This window comes from Choristoneura fumiferana, chromosome 15 (assembly GCF_025370935.1).
Source record: "Choristoneura fumiferana chromosome 15, NRCan_CFum_1, whole genome shotgun sequence".
Classification (NCBI taxonomy): domain Eukaryota; kingdom Metazoa; phylum Arthropoda; class Insecta; order Lepidoptera; family Tortricidae; genus Choristoneura; species Choristoneura fumiferana.
This window is the reverse complement of record NC_133486.1, coordinates 6,748,063-6,770,043: the sequence shown is the minus strand read 5'-3', so window position 1 is coordinate 6,770,043 and position 21,981 is coordinate 6,748,063. Positions and strand designations below refer to the sequence as shown.

Here is a 21,981-nt window from a genome sequence, read left to right as displayed (position 1 = left end):
CGTAACTGTCAAATTTTGACATAAAATGTATGAAATATGGCAACAATTTGATCAGCAGAACTTTACTAATTTTCCACGCGTCTATTCTACTCTTTCTAGGCGATTTTCAAAGTGCGCTGAAGTGATCAAAAACCATCCAGACTTCCGCTAAAAGTTGGTCATATCGGCTCATTTACGGATCTTTGCTTCTTCATATTACTAACTTTCCAATTTGAACTGAATTTGAATTTCAAGGAATCAGTAAAGTTTGTTTGCACTTTTAGCAGAATTTTAATGACAAATAGCCAAATATTTAACCAAAAATGATCCCTTTTCTCACATGGATGAAGCATAATTTACCCTGTATAGGCAGTATTAATGACACAGCGAGAGGGATCATTACTAATGACACATGGACGCTAACATTTCAAAATTCCAAACATAGGCCGTTATCAAACGTTAACACTACAATCGATAGGAAATAGGAACTAATACACTGAGATAATATACGGGAACAAAATGGTACTGATAACTTCATAGAATCCTACAGCATCTCATAAGAAATGGGGCAATGTTTCAAACTATTTTATGAACTAAGTGACTTCGATATGCAACCTCGACGACTTTGATCCTATAATATTTGTCTCTTTCATGACTACAAATAAGGAGTGAGACACAAAGTAGTTTCATTTAATTCCAAGTCACATAGATGATAAAATAAAGACCCCATCAGAGGTTCAATGGCCTTAAGATAACAAAAAGACTGTAAAACCTTAGCAGGCGTTACGACGGGTGAAGAGAGAGAGAGCTACCAAAGAGTGTGAGGGACGGCCTTATCTCTTGGAGGAGCTTTTGATCTGTTGTAGCTTGAGTCGTAGTGCGTCAACGGCTGCCTCGTTTTTGTGTGACATTGGTTGGGTTGAGTGCAGCTGTGGGTGGAAAAACACATTGTTACAAAGAACTTTGTTGTTAGTATTGAATGGCGTTTATACATTTTTTTTGTGCATGGCGTTTGTATAAATTACTCATTATGCTGTAGTGCATCTATTCTAAGTCTAAATCTTCATCTAAGGCCTAGGCAATCAGGCGCCAACAGCCACGAAAACTAGAATTTTATTCAAAGGAAGTTTCTTTATTTAGTTATTTTTTTCACTTTTTTTTTAATTGGTGTCATATACATACATTAATAAAACCCCGATTTACCCCACGATATACCGACTGTCAATTTACCTCTAACTGTGGGTCGATGCTATGTGCGCGCGGCAGCGTGTGCTCAATGATCGAGTCGGCAAGCGCACGGTTGTCGCTGACGGGCGTGCGCGGCTGCGACGTCGGCGCTGACTCGGTCTTCATACCCGCCTTTTGCTGTACATATAACACCTTATATAACGCAGTAGGCCAGGCTTAGGCAATGTACGGCTAACCGTTTTAGCGTACCGTTCCTCTTCAAAATATCGCTTGAGAAAGAGACGGCGCGCTCAAACCGCACGGTTAGCCGCGTCATGCGTACGCAGGCTTAGGTTTAATTTCATAACAACTCAGCAATACTATCCATACTAATATTATAAATGAGAAAGTGTGTTGTATGTTTGTCGATCTTTCACGTCAAAACGGAGCGACGAATTGACTTGATTTTGGGCATAGAGATAGTTTATAGGCCAGAGAGTGACATAGGCTACTTTTTATCCCGGATAAATGCACAGTTCCCGAGGGAACAGCGCGCGATAACCGAATTCCACGCGGGAAAAAGCTAATTTCGTTTATAAATCTTTACTTCATGACTAAAGAAAATTATAGAAAACATGACAAATGAAATTCAGGCCAGCGATAGATATTAACTCTAGCGCACAAACTTTCGTTCAATAAATAGTAGTCACCAGCATCTAGCACCTATTGGCTCTGTGCACGACATCAGCGCCACCTAGCGTCCGCAACTTTTTTGGCTCTGATGCTCTGACGTTTTGAAATTTTATCGCGACGTGACAAAAATCAAACCTATCACGTATTCATTTATAATACAAAATTACTGTGATACCGTGATTTGGGTGGAGAAAAGGTTGTGAATTCATTTTTGGTCATTAAAATTAAATGAGGTAAGTAAAATTTATTCAAATAATTGTTTACTTCATGTTTAGTTGATCTTAATGGTTTCTTTAAATATTAGTAAAATTATATAATTGTTCTTATATCGCTAGTAATAAATTAAATATCGTTTTCAGATCAAAATTAATATAATTTTGAAGACCGGTTTTGTGAGTATCACTCAATATAAAATGTCAAACACAAACCGTTTCATAAGGAAAATTGTTGGTCATGTCCGGGATGTAGAGGAAAACATAAATTAAGTAACAATTAAACAGATCAGACAAATAAATGAGAAGACATGTGATGCACTGAAGAACAGGCGCTGGCTCAGCATTATGCTGCGGTAAGCCGCAGCGCTGGTATTCTGCCGTACCCATACCGAGTAAGGACGCCGATCAACGCGATAGACTCAGCGCAATCTCATCATCAAATTTGTTTAATTATTTAGTTAGTTACTACGTCGACTTCGGACTGACATGTCTTAATACGGGCTTTTTTTCTTATTTATTCTGTGAAACTGATATTAACGCCCTTTTGGCCGTCATGTTCCGTATAATAACGATCGAATTATGATTAACAATCATTTACATACCTGGAGAATCCTTAGTCGCTCCATGAATACTAAGTGAGATTTTTCCTCGGTCTCATTGCTTATGTCTGAAAATAAACAACAAATACATATTATGTAATTAATAACCTGCGACGCGCCAGTGCACATCACTGTTTCTAGAGAGTTTTTTCCGAATCGGTGCTAGTTTTTTCGGTATTCATAAGTGCTACACTCTTGACAAAGTGGTCGTGATCGTTTGTTGAGGATCAATACTGAACCTTTATCACGTCTTTTTTGGGGGAAAGTGTGGTGAATTCCCCTTGACTTCCACATCGCAATGCCGGAGTCCGAAATCGTCCACTGTTTGACATAGGCTTCCCCCAAGTTTATGGCTGTGAATATGGACTCACCAATGTTTTCCGATTTGAAGTCGTGCCTGTACGGCATAGAGCTGAGTTTGCGTTGCTCAGCCACCTCTCGCAGGCCGCGCTCCACGTAATTACGGAAGTAGAACGAAGAGCCCTGCATGAACGTCCAAATGTCCACCTCGGGGTGCCGTTCCTGTGTACAAACACTGACGGTCAATAGGGATCTTATTACTTCTTTTATTCATCATCATCACCATTAAATATTACGATTTCACAAAAAAATGTTAGAACCCCTTCTTCTGTGACCTTCTAGAGTCCAATTTTATCCTGAATGAACTCTACCTACAAAACAGTTAAATGGCTGGCTGACGGCTGGGATGACGGTACCAAATTGTTTTTTTTTTGTTGTTTGTATCAGGATAAGGTTTGTGTTAAACAAAATAAAAAAACTGGAACGGAGGTGAAACCGCGGGCAACAGCTAGTACGTGATGAAACTGGTGAGAAGAGGCTAATAATCATTTAACATTCTTACCTAATTACAAAGCATGCATATCGACCGCTTACTTTCTCAACCTCGTATCTGGCCATATTACCCCGTCGAGCGCCCGGATGTCGCTGACTGGTGGCGTTAGACTTTACTTATTAAATTGCTTTAAAATTGAAATGGCGCTATTTTTTTCCAGAATTAGTTAATTGTGGGTTCCCCTTACTCAGAATCACGAACACTATTTTGATTTGAACAAAAAAAAAGTGATCCTAATTTTTTGACACTTTTGTTAAGTACATTTTTTTTTTAGTTTTTATGGGTTGTTACGAATTAGACTCATTAAATTTTTATGGGAATTTGGGGACTTTTTTTTTTTCTTCAAAATCAATAGTGCTCGTGATTCTGGTAAGGAGAACCCAAGATTACCTAATTCTGAAAAAAAAAAAATTTGCACCATTTAAAGTAAAAAGTATGCAATTCGGGTAGATACGATTGAGAAAGTAAGCGGTCGATATTGTCCTATAATTGCACTGACCCTGAGCTCGTACAGGCTCGCCAGAGCCTCTCTGTTGTGCTCCTTGCTGCCTATCCGCTTCAGTATGAGCGCCAGTTCCTCGTGAACAGCCCTCGGGAGCCGAGAAGTGGCTGTGATGGACGCAGAGTTGCCGGTTATGGACTGCAGGAGCGAGGCCCCGTTTAATGTGTCCGGTGTGTTCTCCTTTTTCTCATCTAATTTCAATTGCTGTAAAAGATTGGTGCCTCAGTTAGAATAGGTGACAATGAAGTAGAGACAGCAATATGTGGTCGTTAACCCCCCATCTCTCAATAATATACAAATCAGGTCACTTAAATTCGTAACCAAGGCCCGTCCTGAAGGACGAGCTGCTGTACACTATACAGCATATTAGTAATCCATACTAATATTATAAATGCGAAAGTGTGTGTTTGCGTGTTTGTATGTTTGTCCATCTTTTACGTCGAAACGGAGCGACGGATCGACGTGATTTTTGGCATAGAGATAGTTAGATAGGGTCAGAAAGTGACATAGGGTACTTTTTATCCCGGAAAATTGCACAATTCCCGAGGCAATAGCGCGCGATAACCGAATCCCACGCGGGCAAAAGCTAGTAATAATAATAAAGCTGCGCGTCCACTGCACCGTACGGAGCGGCCGGATTTGTTGCTTTGTATATATTTGTATGGCGCAGAAATGCCGATCCAGTGCACGCAGTACTATAGAAATCTATACAAAGCAACAAATCCGTCCGCTCCGTACGGCTAGATTCCGATGAAGTGGACGCGCAGCTTAATAATGATTTATTGAATAATTAGCAGCACAAGATAACACTAAATAACCAACATAAAGTTGGAAAACCCCCGACTTTTTTTTCAAAGTTCAATATCTCAAAAACGGCTAAACTGATTTTGATAAAACATGTTTAAGAACCATCGATAGAAAACCTGCTTTCAATTGGAAAAAAACCGCATTCAAATCGGTCCACCCGTTTAAGAACTACGGTGCCACAGACAGACAGACACACACAACAGACACATAGCGGTACAAACTTATAACACCCCTCTTTTTGCGTCGGGGGTTAAAAATACAATGATTTACAAAAATCCATGTTTCACGTTTGCCGTAATATCTGGGGGCACGGCAGTGCCCCCGCCAAGTCGAGCAAAACAAAAACAAAGGCACGGCCGTACCATACTTTTCTCGAAGCCATTCAGGCTATTTTCAACATTTATTAGTTTGTATCAGTGTGATAAGACGGAGGCTATTGGAAGCTTTAACTAAAACTAAGGATTGTTATGGGATCTAAAATTCAGAAGTAAAGGAACCATTGCCGTCGTCATACATAAGGCGTCAGCGGTAAAAGACAGGTTAACCCATTCATTGCCGAGCGCCAGATTACGTACTTTGCCGCGATGCCGACGCTTCTGCAGGACAGAGGCCCATCGGCGACAGTGGCATTAGATGAAGGTCCACCAAGACGCCGATGGGCGTCAACGGCACTGAATGGGTTAAACACGGTTGTTCGATTTTGTTATATCGTGTTGTGACTTTATTCTTGGTCGTTACATCCGATATCGTCGGTGATACTGCAATACCGCGTAACTAGCATTTTCCATAAGGTATATTTTTCATGCCCTAACAATACTGATATCGTACTGTTCTGACAGTGAAAATTATTTTTTATGGAAAATGCTAGTTACGAGTATTGCAGCATCATCGACGGTATTATTTATTTATTTAAGGAGAGCAAACAGAAGTAAGTGTAAACATTATTTTGTTATAAAATAGTTTTAGAGACTAACATGCACTTTCTTCCTACCCAGCTCCCACTAAAACATGTAAGTGGTATTTATAACTGGACTACTACACTGTACCTGACACAAAACCACTCAACATAGGATCTCGTACAATTTATTTTAAAATTTTCTCCCTAGAATTATTGAATTATTGTCGTTATAACTGGTGTCGCTATAAACAGTTTTGATTGTAATTATAATCTTGGCACATCATTTTATAAAAAGGACAACAAAGATGTGTTGGAAATAGTTTTGATGATCTGACGAAGCTTTAACTTCAAGATACTCCATGGATGTCTCATTACCGACATGCTATCAAGTTACGGGATGTCAAATCATAAATGTGACATGAAACTTTCAAGACACCGCAGACTGATTAATACGTTTTTGGAAAGAAATAACTTTTTACCACAAGCTTTTTTTGCTGACTGTACTTTATGTCGACTTTGCTTGTATTGTCACCGAAACCACATTTGCATACCAAATTTCAAGTCGATGCCATTAACCGTTGAAGAGTCCCGTCCTGCGGAGACGATCCTGGCCGGACTACCAGGATGTCACTACCAGATTATTGTATTGTCACGCATTTACATAATAGACCCGTAGGACTACGTTTTGAGGCTTCAAAAATATTAAAGTTGTTTATTTTTCGCATATAGCTTCCGGAGCATTTGCCCAACCTAATACAAAAAATTGTGTCATTTTGGGTGCCTGCATAAGTAGAAATTTAGGTATTAGTGTTTTCCATTAGTATTGGACGAAAAAAAAATTAAAGACGAAAATTTTACTTTCTTATTAATATCTGAGCAGTAACTGATGTACATAGGCATTTTGTGTCATATCCATCCACGGGAATCCTGATTTTTAACCAGTACCTAACATTTCGCCCAACTAACTCTAAAAGAATATTACAGTTTGTTAAAAAGATGTCAGACGTTTTAAAATACTGATATCTGTTATCCAAAATATTTTGTGTCAAATTCATCCACGATATTTATAGATATTAATTTTTTTAATACAATACCCTGTAAAACCCACAAAAGAAAATTCAAGTTGTTAGAGTTTATGTGTTTTGATTATTTACGGTGTAAAAAAACACTATTCATAATTTGTGTCATTTTCATCCACGGATTCTCATTATTTGAAAAAAAAAAACTACCACGAAACGTACTTCGCGCGAATGGCGAGCGCGGGGAAGAGTACATCGGGTGCTTGAGCGCCGGCTGGCAGCGTTCGTTTGTTTATATTACCCGCGGCTTCGCACGCGTAATCTGACAGTTTAATTGATTTCGAGATTTTACTGAATTCTCATGGGTACCTAATCCCAAAAATTACATCATAGTTATCATTGACTTTGTATTAAAAACAGCTGTGCAAAATTTTATGAATTTAAGTCTAGCGCTTGTCATTTCGAGATTTATGCCTATCCCATGGCAATTTTTTACGAGATACCTACCTAATAAGTTTTAGTTTTTTTTGCTGATTACTTTTGGTTGACTGTAATTTCATTGTATCTAAACAACACTTCCGTACCAAATTTCAAATCGATGTCATTAATCACTGAGGCGTTCCTTCTGAGGAGACGCTCCTGGCTGCTTTACCAAGATGTTACTACCAGATACCGGTGTGAAGTAAGCGGCCAAAAGTTAGCAGCCGATTATAACCCAACCCAATTAAGAAGTTTGAGGTTTTATTTGCATTTGTGAGGTCTGACAAAAACACACACACACACTAGTTGATATATGATACAAACTAGTTTATATTTAGTAGTTAGTATGACACAAACAAGTTTATATTTATGGACAAGTATTCAACCTGAACGTCTGGTGAAGCAAGAGAATTATTGCCAGCTACACCAGATTAAAACAAACAGCATATAAAACTTCGAAACTAAAATGAAAAAAAAAAACACCAACATGGAAATGCGAACCTCTTCAGGTCTTTCCATAAAATAACACTGGATACTAAATGCTTTCTACTAAAGCTGCAACTGCTAACTAACCTCAACTAGTCTAGGAGCCACGCCCGATTTAATGAAAGCGGTGTATTTTTTTTGTAATAAAATGAGAAAAAACGACATGTTGCAAATAGCAAATACGAACCTCTCCAGTATTTTGTGGCATGTTATTACGCACGTTGAGAGCTTTCGATCAACGCTTCAAGTGTCCAGTAACCTCATTTTAGTTTTGAAGAAAAGGTAGATTTAAAGTTAGCGGCCGAAAATAATCACAACAAAAAAATAAAAAAACATTGATTAGAAAACGTGTTCCTTCCAGATATTTTATTAATACGATTATGCATTTGAAAAGATTTCCATCAAATCTGAAACTGCCCATAACCAAAGCCTAGTACGGGAGTTACGCCCGAATAAAAGTAGGCGGCCGAAAAATTTTGCAGTAATATGACAAAACGACCAACTTGGAAATGCGAACCTCTTAAGTCTTTAAGTCTTTAAGTCTTTCCAATACGGGATACAAAGCTGCAAGAATTTACTAACCTCATCTAGTTTAGGAGCCACACCCGATTTAAAGAAACTGGCGTATTTTTTTTTGTAATAAAATGAGAATAACAACTTGTTAGAAATGCGAACCTCTCCAGTTTTTTTCTGGCATATTATTACGCACTACGCCTACTTTTATTCGGGCGTAGCTCCCGTACTAGACGTTGGTTATGGGCAGTTTCGGATTTGATTGAAAGCTTTTTAAATGCATAATCATCTTATTAAAATTTCTGGATGAAATGCATTTTCAAATTGTTTTTTTTTTTATTTTAGTTTTTTTTTTCGGTCGCTAACTTTAACTCTACCTTTTCTTCAAACGAAAGGAGATTAGTGGACATTTGAAGCGTTCATCGAAAGCTCTCAGCATTCGTAATAATATGCCAGAAAAAACTGGAGAGGTTCGCATTGCCAACATATATTGTTATTCAATTTTATTACAAAAAGAAATACGCCGCTTTTTTTTTAAATCGTGGTGGCTCCTAAACTAGATAAGGTTACTAAACTCTTGCAGCTTGTATCGAAAGCTTTTAGTATTCAGTATTATAATATGGAAAGATTTAAAGAAGTTCGCATTCCAAGTTGGTCGTTTTTTTATATTACTGCATACATTTTCGGCTCCTACTTTTATTTGGGCGTAGCTTCCCGTACTAGATGTTGGTTATGGGTAGTTTCGCATTTGATCGAAGCTTTTGAAATGCTATATCATATTAATATATAATATCTTTCTAGATATTATATAATATCTAGGAGGAAGGCGTTTCCAATCAATGTTTATTTTTATTTTAGTTGTTTTTTTATCGGCCGCTAGCTTTAATTCTACCTTTTCATCAAAACGAAACGAGGTACTGGACATTTGAAGCGTTGATCGAAAGCTCTCAGCGTGCGTAATAACAATGCCACAAAAAACCGGAGAGTTCCCGTTTCCAAATGGATGTGGCTCCTAGACTAGATGAGGTTAGTTAACAGTTGCAGCTTTTATAGAAAGCTTTTAGTGTCCAGTGTTATTTTATGGAAAGATTGAAGAGGTTCTCATTTCCATGTTGGTGTTTTTTTTTCATATGGTGTAGCTGGCAATAATTTTCTTGCTTCACCAGACGTTCAGGTTGAATACTTCTCCCTGAATATAAGCTAGTTATTGTGTTTTTGTCACTCTTATGAACACACAAATGCAAATAATAACTTAAACTTCTTAATTTGGTTGGGTTATAATCGGCCGCTAACTTCACACCGGTAGGATTGTTGACGCTAAGCGCTGCTATTTTAGATATGCAGTGACGCGATAGCCAGGTTTTAGAGCTGGCATACAAGACCATACAAGACACCAAGATACAAGATATCCATCTTCCTTTAAGTTCGAGTGAGAGAGAAGGGCTTAGGGGCTAGATCACATCCTTAAATATATGCGAAAGTTTGTATATCTTGATGTTTGTTACTCAATCATGCTTAACGGCTGGTAGCTTAGCTGAAATTTGGGGATACTTATAGATATAGATATCGATTTAAATTAACTATATATATGCGTGACGACACGAGACGACACGACAGATAAATACAAATCCGACTTTAGCGTCATAAGCAGGATCCACGTCAAATTTCGATCATTAGAATTTTCGAACTAATGCCAATGTTAAAGTTAACATTAGTTTTGTCGACTAACATACCATTTCTAATTTTATATAAAAATACAATACAATACAATGACTCTTTATTGTACACCAAAATAGTAAGCGATACAGAAAGGTACACAGAAGAAAATGACAAGGGTAAACAACAGGCGGCCTTATCGCTTAAGAACGATCTCTTCCAGGCTTAGAGCAACGCGGGCTTCCTACCGGAAGGGAGCAACCTTAGCGGTAGATTACCTTTAAAATAGTCTGGCGTTTGTTGCGGGGGGAAATGTGCATAAAGTGCAGTTCGGCTTATTTAGATGCAAAAACAAAACTGCCAACTGACTGTAATGACGACGTTAACACATAAATAACCCAACAATACACTAATAATTCGTTTACAGATGACTCCAAACTAACACATTGACAGTAACATGATTAAGTCATCGCTTTATCGCTTATGCGATTTATCGCTTGACCGATCCGAAATTTGTACCGCTAGGACTCGATGTTGGTAAACGAATCCGACAATAATGTACGTCTTTGTTGTTTAAATGTAATTAAATAGCAATAATACGATAACAATTTACTTCCATGTGAAATGTAACACTATAATTTTGCAAGCTTGATGTCCCAGATCTCTTTTTACAGCAGGAAACTGAACAATTCGATATTTTTAGCACCGCCGCGTTCACTCGCGCTTCTCGATTCGGTCTAATAGTTTGAAATCCGAGCGCGCCTTGTTTTATAAAATTCGTATGCCCAATTGGGCTTGTACTTTGACAGAGAGGAACGCGTCGAATGGCTACTCCCTTCCGCCCGGGTTGCTCTAAGCTTCCAGGCAACCTTTTTTATATATAACTATCAGCCTTTTTGATTCTTAAATTAATGTACCTATTATTTACATACTTAATTATTTGAATAGGTACTACATTCAGAGTATGCAAAAAAATAAAGTTATGCAATTTGTTTATTACGTAGCGGAGATAAAAGTCAGTCAATTCAATACTCATTAAGTTATATAATAGGCGAAGTACATAGTTTAAGGCCAGCGAAAAAAAAAAAAAAAATTTAAACATTGCAGGATCGCTATACTCGACAACAATGTCGCATTTAAATTTTATTATTATCAAGTCTCAAACTTGGTCACGGTAATATCTAAGTTGGCACGAGTCAGGGCTATTAAGAAACTCGAAACTTGAAGTTCGTGTCGTGCGGTCCCTCTGACACTTACAGTATTTAATACGAGAGCGAGAGGGACAGTACGATACGAACTTCGAGTTTTGAGTTTCGCAGTAGCCCTGCTGTACCTACAGCCAATTCAATCTGGTTCCAGAAAAAAAAAAAACATCTAGCAAATCAAAATAACAAAACAAAACAAAACAACTGATACCTACCCATTAGGTATCAGTTATTTTGTTAGAACCTCGGACTTTTTTTAATGTGTGTGAAACAGCTCGTGGTGTTTTCAGAGGAAAAATACACCTGCAATTTTGATATAAAATTAAATATCGTAATACATTTTGAGAAAATGTTTATATTAGTCTCGGCTGGAATACTCATACTCGCGTTTAATACTCATACTCAGCCAGCAATTGCCTACTTACATGCGACGACAGTACTTGTATTATCTAATATGAATGCTTCCCATAGATGAAATCGTACCGAACGAACGTGTTTGCGTGCTTATGGCCCCGTCGCCCCGCCGCTTGACCGCGTGACCCGTTTCGACCGCAACCATTTGTTTTTATGTTTTATTCATTTAAATATCGTGGGCGAAAATGACACAAATTTACAATGTCGATTTATCATGCATTTATGATATAAAATATGTGAACTCTAATGACTATAATATTTTTTTGAAGCGTTTGTAGGTTAAGAAAACAAAATAATTTAAAATCTTAAAATTGCGTGGTCTAATTTGGCACAACTTTTTTTTATAGGCGTATGTAAGTAATCTGAAATAGGAAATAAATATTTCATAAACTGTAATTTTTTTTTCACACCATTTTTACACACTGTCCATATAACAGTTTGCACTGGACGAAAATGACACAAATTTGGTTTACATACTCCACAGGCTATCCTAGATATGATGCCATAATTATTTTTAACTTTAAATTTATTTTGCGAGATTTATTCAAATAAAAAAAAACAGCCACAAATCTTCAAATTGCTGAAAATGCAGGCAACAAAAATGACACAAAACGCTACAATAAGCTTCATAGGTACGACTGTACCCACAGGCAAAAAATAAGAAACTTTAGAATTCTTGAAACTTAATACCTCAAAATAACGTAGTCCTATCGGCCTAAAGCATGCCAAATTTCAAGTCAATCCGACTACTGGAAGTTGGTCGAATTTAACTTGCAAGATTTGACTACAGACAGACAGATACAACGGGACAGGTAAAACTAAATAGAAGCTTTCAAGCCTTTGTAAATATGTCCCAAAGAATTACAGTAGAAAAATCAATTTACTTTATTAGTATTACCTTGAGTACTTTCAGCAAATATGGGTAGAGATCAGAGTCGTTGACATCCGGTATCTGCGTGAGATGGTTGGTTATGGACGCTCCCTTCATCTTGACTAGAGTGTGCACTAGGGTTTTTACAGTTCTGAAACAATAACATCGAGTTATAAGTTATAGTAAACTTAACACTACTCTACCCTAATCAATGTGAGCAGCTTGGACTGGGAGAACACAGCCGCACGCGATTGGTTAAAAATGCGCCGATAAAACAATCGGCGCTTATCTCTAAGGCCGGTTTCAGAATAGCGTTTTAAATCGGTTCAGCGGTCACGTCTAAACGTGATGAGGCAACAAACAAACAGACTTACAAACTTTCGCATAATATTATTAGCAGGGCCCGGAATTTTGCGTGCGGCTATTGACAGATTGTAGGGAGAGAGCACCGCTATTTATCGATGTTAACGACAAATCGATAGTATTTTTTTATTTATGATTTTATTACATATTAACTCAATTTTTTTTATGATACGTACTTTTTTCACCGGTCAATGATGAAAAAAGTTCGAAATGTCGGCATGTTTAATCCGTTTAAGTTGCCTTATTTGAAATCACTATAATTACGAATACCTTTATATTTTATAACTTGACAAAACGGGTAAGTACGGTACTATTCAATGGAAAAAATCAATTGTGTAAACAAATGTGGTGACTGACATTGACACTTGACTGACGACTGGCTGACTGACTGACTGACGTTGGCTCTAGTGATGTGAAAGCTCTTTAAGATACTTCAATCAGCAGTAAATAATTATTTTGAATTTACTCATATTTCATTATTTAATGTAATCCCTAAGTTTAATTTTTAAAAATGGCGAATCACGTATTCTCTTAGTCCTGTTTAAGAGTCATTCACAATGTTTCCATGTCCCTTTTAACTTAAAATGTTTAATAGCATTTTCAAGAAGTTTTAGAATTATATCTTCAAATATATACCTAACGTTTCTTCCATACAACTTACACTTCATGTTCAAAACTTACACTCCCCTTTATACCCCTTTAAGGGTAGAATTTTTAAAATGGTGAAACATGTACATCCACTTATATTTTTTGTCGTATATTTTCCCCAAGGTTTATGATGGAGTATTTTAGAATTTAAAGGGCCAGTTAAAATATGGATTAATTTAGATTTTTTTGCTGCTTAAGTAGCGTAGTAGAAAAAGCCAACCTGAGATATGTGTGCATAGAAGAAATTTGTATCTTGACTCCTGTCCAACGGTGGTGTAGGGGTTATAGTACGCAGTACGGATTGCTGAGGACCTAGGTTCGATTCCCAGCCCTGGTCTCTTTTTCTGGTTTTTCTGTGCATCCATGTCTCAGTTTGTATTTTCGATATAATTTAGAAGAGGCATTTTTAAATTTACATAAGACAGGGAAATGAGAGTAGACACAGGGAAGTGATTCAAAATGATTTTTTGGTCCAACAATGGACTCCACAGTAAATATGATACTAGTAAATAGAAATGTACACAATTTCTACTAAAATACTATTTTATCGTCCAACTAGTGTTTACCCGCGGCTTCGCACACGTAAATCATTAGGTCCAGCAGCTGAAATACCGGGATTTTTAAAAATTGCCGTGGGAATTCCCGAAAATTAAATCGTTGTTTTCATTGACATTACATTAAAAACAATCATGGTCAAATTTCATGACTCTAAGCCCAGCGGTTATTAGTTCGAAAGTTATCCCTATCTCGTGGGAATATCGAAATAAAAAGTAGGCTATGTTTTATTCCAGATGTCAAACTATCTAAATACCAATTTTCATGACTCTAAGCTGAGCGGTTGTTATTTCAAGATTTTATCCCTATCCCATGGGAATATCGGTATAAAAAGTATCCTATGTTGTAATCCAGGTTATTTAAGTTTTCGCCAAATTTCATCCAAATCCGTCCAGCCGTTTCAGCGTGAAGAAGTAACAAACATATTCACTCACTCACTCACAAACTTTCACATTTATAATATTAGTAGGATTAGTAGGATATAGTAGGAAGTAGGATAGTAGGATAGGATTAGAAACCTTTATAAACCTTCATTAAATAGTGTAACTTAACACAAATAATTAATATCTACGAATAAATTAATTTGCAGAGCCAGCCATAATTATCGGTAGGTAAGGTTGGTTCAGTCAAATAATTAATTTTGTTGGTACAGCACTAAATTTCCAGAGACTAGACCGACCATAGACCAACTTCGGTGAAGAAAAAATTATCATGTCAATTTGACAAATATAACGGATTTTCGTCTTCCAATTAATTCTATAAAATAAACATATTTACACGATTATTTAATGATAAAATGGTTGTTAAAAACAGTGGTGAAGTCATTGAGATGTGAATATGATCGGGATTGGCGTTCAAATGCAAGTAACTACGGAGTAATGGTGAAAAATTGCTTTGTTTACACAATTGATTTTTTCCATTGAATAGTACTTTAGGTATTATTTTATTTAGATAAATTAACCGCATTGATAATAGTCTGATAATATCGATAGAAAACGGTGCTCTCTCCCTACAATCTGTCAATAGCCACACGCAAAATTCCGGGCCCTAATAATTAGTGGGATAAACTCACCTGTAAGGTGTATCGCTGATATCCGGATTCTTCTTCCAGTAGCTGTTCGGATAAGCTTTATAGAACAGGTGTATTTTGTACAACACCGCGTCAAAGTCTACGGAGTTGACGTCCCACGTCGATATCATCTTCAGGGTCTTCCAGAAACACTTGAGGAGCAGGTCCTGGTAGCGAGGGTAAGCCGGGTCCGACACACCGATGGACTCGTGGAGGAGAGACACTATTGCGCTGTGAGAAAACGATTGTTATATATCAAGAATAGTTTTTTATCCGCGGCTTCGCACGCGTAAATAATCAGATACAGCTGTTGAATTGAAATTCCGGGATATTACAAGATCCCGTGGGAATTCCCGAAATTTTCATTGTTAGTTTTCATTGAAGTTGCATTAAAAACAATCATCCCAAATTTCATAACTCTAAGCCCAACGCCGCGGGAATATCGGGATAAAAAGTAGCCTATGTGCTATTCCAGATGTCCAGCTATCAACATACCAAAGTTCAACAAAATCCGTCCAGCCGTTTTAGCGTGAAGGAGTAACGAACATACACACATAGAAACTTTCGCATTTATATTATGTAGCACAAGTAGGATTGTATGTCATGTCATAACCTGATGGACACATGCACAGATTGAAGAAGGCAGGTTTCAAAAACACAATAACGGTGATTATAAAATCACCAGTTCGTGTTGGGTCTCTGAGCAATTGACACGAAGTCATTTAGTGTAGGCTATCATGACTGGTATCGAAGGAAGTCCTGTCCTTCGAACTACCCGCACTAGATTACAATTAGTACCGGCACTCGTACCTCGAACTAGACGCAGTCACGATTTTTTATGGTCATCCGATGTGATGACATGACACCGACACACAATCGGTGGGTATTTTTTTATGTAATTTTTCTTTAATTTTATATTGTAATTTATATGTTTTCTTTGTTTATAATTATTTATTTTATTTTCTTTTGAAAAATAAAAGGACTTTTTGCCAAGTTTCTTGCGGCGCATTCTTCTTGGCAATGATGGTCTTTCCGAAAGCACGGGTAGTTTGACATTTAAAAAAGCCTTTTGCGGCCTACTTGCAGAATAAACGTTTTTTTTTGGTCGGCCGATCATTCCCGATTCTGTTGGTAAATATGAATAAGAATGGTCGATGTACTGACCACAGCAGCTGTGTGCGCGGCGAGTGTTCTAACACGCGCACACACACATTGTTCAGTATCCGCACGAGCCGCTCCGCATCCGCGCCCGCGCCGGCCGCGACCGCGCCTCCGCCCAGCAGCCGCAGCAGCTCGCACAGCAGCGAGCACAGCGCCGGCGCGTCCACGTTCATACCGCAGCCGCCGGTCTCGTAAAACTGGTGACAAAAGTTAACCAACATCCTTACAATATTGACGACCGGATGGCCAAGTGGTGAGAGAACCTGACTATGAAGCTTGAGGTCCCGGGTTCAATTCCTGGCTGGAGCAGATATTTGTATGAATAATACGAATGTTTGCTCTCGGGTCTTGGATGTTTAATATGTATTTAAGGATGTATTTATATAAGTATGTTTATCCGTTGCCTAAGTATCCATCCATAGTACAAGCTTTGCTTAGTTTCTGACTAGGTCAATTGGTGTCAATTGTCCCATGATATTTATTTTATTTTATGAATTGTACATTGTGCATAAAGGGCCGTAAGAAGAGGATTACTAACGAGAGTCTATTAATTTTATGACTCGGGTTTGTAATCCCCTTACTGTCCGTGATACGCCCAATGATTTTCATCACATTGCGTAAATGCAAAAAATGGTGTTTCTATTTGATTGACAAAAGAAGAAATATGTGTCCAATATTTTCTGATAACCTAACTAGCGGACTAAATAGAATATTTTTTTTTTACCCATAAAACTGCCCAATTAAGAGTCCTAAGTGAAGGTAAATAAAAAGCAATTAAGTCATTAAAAAGGCCTGGGATTATATTGGTCGTAGAAAATTTAAAAACAAATGGTTTATTTGTCTTTTTATAATATATGTTTTATGTATTGATTTATCATCAATAATTACTGTGTAGGAGCGGTTATCAACAATATAATATGGTTACAAAGTAATTAGGCAGTTATCATTATTTGCCGTGACTAACGCTGGACTATTTTAATTCTTACAACAAATAAGTATGCGCTTTCAGCAACAGTGCGATATGTCAGTTTTTATTAAGTAGGACGTGTGTTGATACGTCACCTCAATTTAATAATTATTTAAAAGAAGCTGAAAATGGGTAAGCGATTTTGAATTTTATTTGTAAATACGTAAGAATACAAAGAAAGAATAGTGAATAAGCTTAAAAACTAAAATGATCTCTATTTTTTTTAATCATCACTATTTTATTTACATTGTTTCCATTTTATTTCAGGGTCGACAGTAGTCAACTTGTCGCTTATACTGCTTTATGCTGCCAATTTAGCAATGGTAACTAGCCAATGTTCAATTTATAAGTTAAGCGACGGAAATCCTTGCATAGGTCTGCTTACATGTTCAGATCAAATACAAAGCTTTACGCCAGAAACTGAGAACTGGCCTTGTATGAGATTGGATTATGAGGAGGGTGACTACATAGAAGAAGAGAATTCCTATATACATGTAGAACTTGATAAGAGGTTTTCCGCACTTGAAATACAAGAGTTCTTCAGTTACCTATACGACTTCAAAACCTACATTACCTCAATATCAGTAACAAATTCAGCAATAACGAGCATTAATACGTTGTTATACGATTTATTTAACGTCAAAAACATCGATTTGTCACATAATGAAATTCATAGTTTTGCTCTCGGTAAGTTTCTACGATTGAAGAGCTTGGATATCGTATGTCCAACAACGCTATAGATAATTTGGGGACGGAAAATGGAACAAATTTATCTGTTAATTCTTTAACGACGCCAAAAAAAACTGTTTAGTCCGTCAGTTAGATAATTAATAGTACATTGTGTCTTAAGGGCTGTAAATAAGGAATTACGAACGAGAGTCTATTAGAAGCCCAAAGTCGAAGACTAAGGGCTTTAATGAGTCGATGTTCGTAATTCTAGTACCGCCCGTGCGACATACAATGTTTTTCATCACATTTGCGAGTGAAATTGTATATTTGTAAAAGAAAAACTAATATTTTCTCAAAAATTGCCGATACCGCTGGCTGCGCTCTTGGCAGCCAGCTCCCCGCCGCCCTCCCCCTTCGCAGCATGTGTATGGCGTGCTCGCGCCGCGCGCTGCAGGCGCTACTGCAGCACACCATGCAGTAACAAACTCATTTACCGACCTTGGACTTCATGACAAGAAAATTAGTACGGGCAATGACTCATTTACCGACCACGGGTTTCATGACAAGCACATTAAGGTCGAGGGTTTTATTTGGGGGGTTGCAACCAAGGTAGCCTGCATGTTAAGACACTGTTTACGAGCAAGTGTGATGAAATAGTACATTGTGTCTTAAGGGCGGTAAATAAGGAATTACGAACGAGAGTCTATTAGAAGCCCGAAGTCGAAGACTGAGGGCTTTAATGAGTCGATGTTCGTAATTCTAGTACCGCCCGTGCGACATACAATGTTTTTCATCACATTTGCGAGTAAAATTTTATATTTCTAAAAGAAAAAATATAATTCTTCCAAATATTGGCGTTAGCTTAGGCTGCGCTCTTGGAAGCGCCGCCCTCCCCCTCCCTCAGCATGTGCCTGAGCCGCGTGTGCATGTGGTCCTGCTGCTGCACCATGCGCAGCAGCGCGCGCAGCACCATCAGTACGGGCACGGACTCATTTACCGACCTTGGGCTTCATGACAAGAAAAATTGTACGCGCAATGACTCATTTACCGACCACGGGTTTCATGACAAGCAAATGAAGGTCGAGGGTTTTATTTGGGGCGTTGCAACCAAGCTAGCCTGCATGTTTCGACGCTGTTTACGAGCAAGTGTGATGAAAAAAATATTGTACACGTATGACGAGGATATATTGCTTAGAAGTTTCGGGTGAAGTCACTATATGGTACGATTTTTACCTAATAGTGACGTCACAAGCCCCCTCTCCGGTGCCGGGGAAGCAATAGTGTATGAAAATGTATGGATCGCTTTTTCACTAACCGGTGCCGGCGCCGGCCCGGCGTTGAGTCCCGCCGGCGACGTCGCCGGGGTAGCAAGCTTCCCACTCGGTGCCGACCCGACAACACTGCAAAAAACGACCGATGGCTGGATGTTTGCTTACCGCGATGAGCGCCTGCGCGATGCACTTGTACGCGGGCAGGGTCTGGTGCGGCGGGCGCTGCGAGGTGCGCAAGCGGCGGATCTGCGTGGCCACCGCGCTTACGAGACGCTGCTCGTGCGCCGAAAGAGCCGCCGCCCGCCCCGACACTATCGCGTTCGATATCAACGACATCGCCCGGATCGCCGCCTGCGAACAAACATATATGTCGAAAGATAAGGCCCTGTGCGCACTGTGACTTCTTTTCGGGCGGTTTATTTTCTCGCAATTTTGTAACACATTGAATATTATACGAGTATCCACACTGGCAGAAAAAAATCGCCTAAGATTTTTAAGAGTATAATGAATGTTTGCTTTGCTCTCGAGTCTTGGGTGTTTAATATGTGTTTAAGTATGTATCTATCTATTTAAGTATGTTTGTCTGTTGCCTAGTACGCGTAACACAAGCTTTGCTTACTTTGGGACTAGGTCAATTGGTGTCAAGTGTCTTGTGAATTAAATGAAGCTAGATTTTTCAAAAAATATCAATAAAATCAATTTTCAGCCGAAACATTTTTTCTTGATTGAACATTGGCTGTATATCTATATTTTGATATTAAACTCTATGCCTGTGTCTAACATTTCGTAACATGGTGAACGGTTGCTCTAAGGATGAGCTCTGGTTGAAATCGACACGGGTCAGTGTAATGTGGTGGTGGTGATAGATGGGTGTTTGCGATTCGTGTGTGTTTTACAGTGTGGAGGTGGAGGAACTGCATGAACACACATTTAAAGGTAGCAAATTGTTTTCTGTTCGATAACATGCATTATCAAGATTACATTTAAAAATAGATAAAAATTAGTCAATTTTGAACAAAACTACCGCGAGACTCACTCATTAAAATGATTTTGTACTCGCGCGACTACCCAGTGAAACTAACATCGGAGCACAACTACCCGCGTCTTCACCGCCGTTTCTGTTGTAACTGTCAAATGTAGGGCCCTACATGTGACACGTGTGTCACATGTGTGTTGTGTTTCGGCGTGGAGAGTAAGACAGCCGGTGAAATTACTGGCACTTGAGGTATCCCATCTTAGGCCTTTAGGTTGGCAACGCATCTGCAATCCCCCTGGTGTTGCGAGTGTCTATGGGCAGTGATGATCTCTAACCATCAGGAGACCCACTTGCTCGTTTGCCATCCAGTCGAATGAAAAAAAAAAAAACGTTGCGTTAGCGTTGCTCGTTGGTATAGTACAATATAATTTAAAAACTAGCCCATTAATGTATTAACGCCTGGACTCACGTTCAAATCCGGGCTCGCTATGGAGTGTATGGTGTCGGCGAGCTGCGAGTCGTCGACGGCCGAGGGCGGCGCGACCAGCGGGTGCGGCGCCACGTGGCGGGGGACGTCAGCACCATACTACCGAACGTTACACATATTAATGCGACTGATATTATAAACTAGACTTTAAGCGTAAATCTATATCTAGATGTTAACAGGTTCCCTGTCTCTGAGGCACATGTGCCTCATGGCCAGTGATGTAGATAATGTAGTTGTTCTTTCGATAAATCGATACCTTGAGGCTCAAAGCCGTGAACGACATTTGGGCGTAAAAGCACTCTCTATCATATGGCAGAGAGCCATGGCGGCGCCCTAGCTAGTGTGTATCCAAGGGCGCCGCGTGGGGATCCTGTTAACCCGGAAACTTGGACAATCTGGTGAAAATCATCTTTGCTTATTGGAACTAGTTAGGCTACCCAGCTCCCAGAGCGCTGTGACGAAATACTAAGCCCATGATGGCGCCGCAAACTAAAACATTAAAACAGCCATGTCAAGTTTCATGCCTCTCAATCCAGCAGCGCTAAAGATCCGGGAATATCGGGATAGAATCTATCTAGGCATAATCTGTCTAGGCATTTTAGCTTGAAGGAGTAACAAACAAACAAACAAACACACACACGCACAGAGATGGACGCACGCACATATACACACATGCATACAAACTTTCGCATATCGAAAATGTACTCTGTGACTGCTACTATCACCATTGGTGGTGAGCCGGCTGGTAGGTGGTAGGAGCTAGCAAACGCGAGTATATTAGCCATCTGTAGTACAGATCTGTTCACTCACGAAGGCGCGCCCCTCTACATTTTATAATTGTAGTTTTAAAGGTACGACAAGCCTAAAGTCTATGTGTGCGTAGCTCGGACGTGTCCTTATTCGCAAGCGTACCGTCAGTCACGCACACTGAGACCAAGATAACGTGACGAGGTTTACTCGTGGAGGGGCGCGTCTTCGTGAGTGAACAGATCTGTAGTATATTTCATTCAAGTCTATGTCTACCTGGCGGGGGCGTGCGGAAGCGGTGCGGGCGCGGGCGCGGGCCGGATGGGTATAGGCTCGTCGAGGAACTTGAGGTCGTGTTCGGGCAGGTCGGGCCGCCTTAGCACCGGCACTGCCGCGTCCAGCTGCGCTATCAGCTCCGGGTCGAGGCCGAACGGGCCCGTGATCACGCGAGGCTCGGGGACCGCGCTGAAATATACAAGTTAAAACTGATAGGGCCCTGTCACACGCCTTTTATATGCCCTAACGACGCGCGTTTTTGATGCGCGCGTCCTCTGCACGTTTTCAACGCGTTTTGGCAGATGTTACACGTTTTTTGTCGCAAATGGAACGCAATCAATATAAACGCAAGGATCGTGTGTAAGGTTAAAACCAGGGATGTTACGGAGCTCCGATGCCGTTTCCGTTAAGTCGGAACTTCCGTTTGATATTAAA

General features: G+C 39.2%; 2 protein-coding genes across 5 annotated transcripts in view; one reads left to right on the top strand and one right to left on the bottom strand.

Annotated features, from left to right (window-relative positions):
* LOC141435763 (paired box protein Pax-6-like) overlaps positions 1–21,981 on the top strand; it is a 200,550-nt gene that overhangs the window by 97,789 nt on the left and 80,780 nt on the right. The gene's annotated exons all lie outside the window — the stretch shown is intronic.
* The window catches only part of LOC141435781 (protein mini spindles-like), a 164,313-nt gene continuing 142,338 nt past the window's right edge, over positions 7–21,981 (bottom strand). The window contains exons 27-38 of the mRNA XM_074098600.1: positions 21,547–21,735; positions 20,725–20,761; positions 20,506–20,610; positions 19,226–19,411; positions 16,157–16,350; positions 14,996–15,223; positions 12,385–12,508; positions 4,006–4,212; positions 3,025–3,175; positions 2,657–2,721; positions 1,210–1,344; positions 7–908 (exon numbers count right to left, since the gene is read on the bottom strand). Of these exons, the coding sequence (XP_073954701.1) occupies positions 813–908; positions 1,210–1,344; positions 2,657–2,721; positions 3,025–3,175; positions 4,006–4,212; positions 12,385–12,508; positions 14,996–15,223; positions 16,157–16,350; positions 19,226–19,411; positions 20,506–20,610; positions 20,725–20,761; positions 21,547–21,735 (1,717 nt within the window). The 3' untranslated portion in view covers positions 7–812. The remainder of the gene's footprint in view (positions 909–1,209; positions 1,345–2,656; positions 2,722–3,024; positions 3,176–4,005; positions 4,213–12,384; positions 12,509–14,995; positions 15,224–16,156; positions 16,351–19,225; positions 19,412–20,505; positions 20,611–20,724; positions 20,762–21,546; positions 21,736–21,981) is intronic.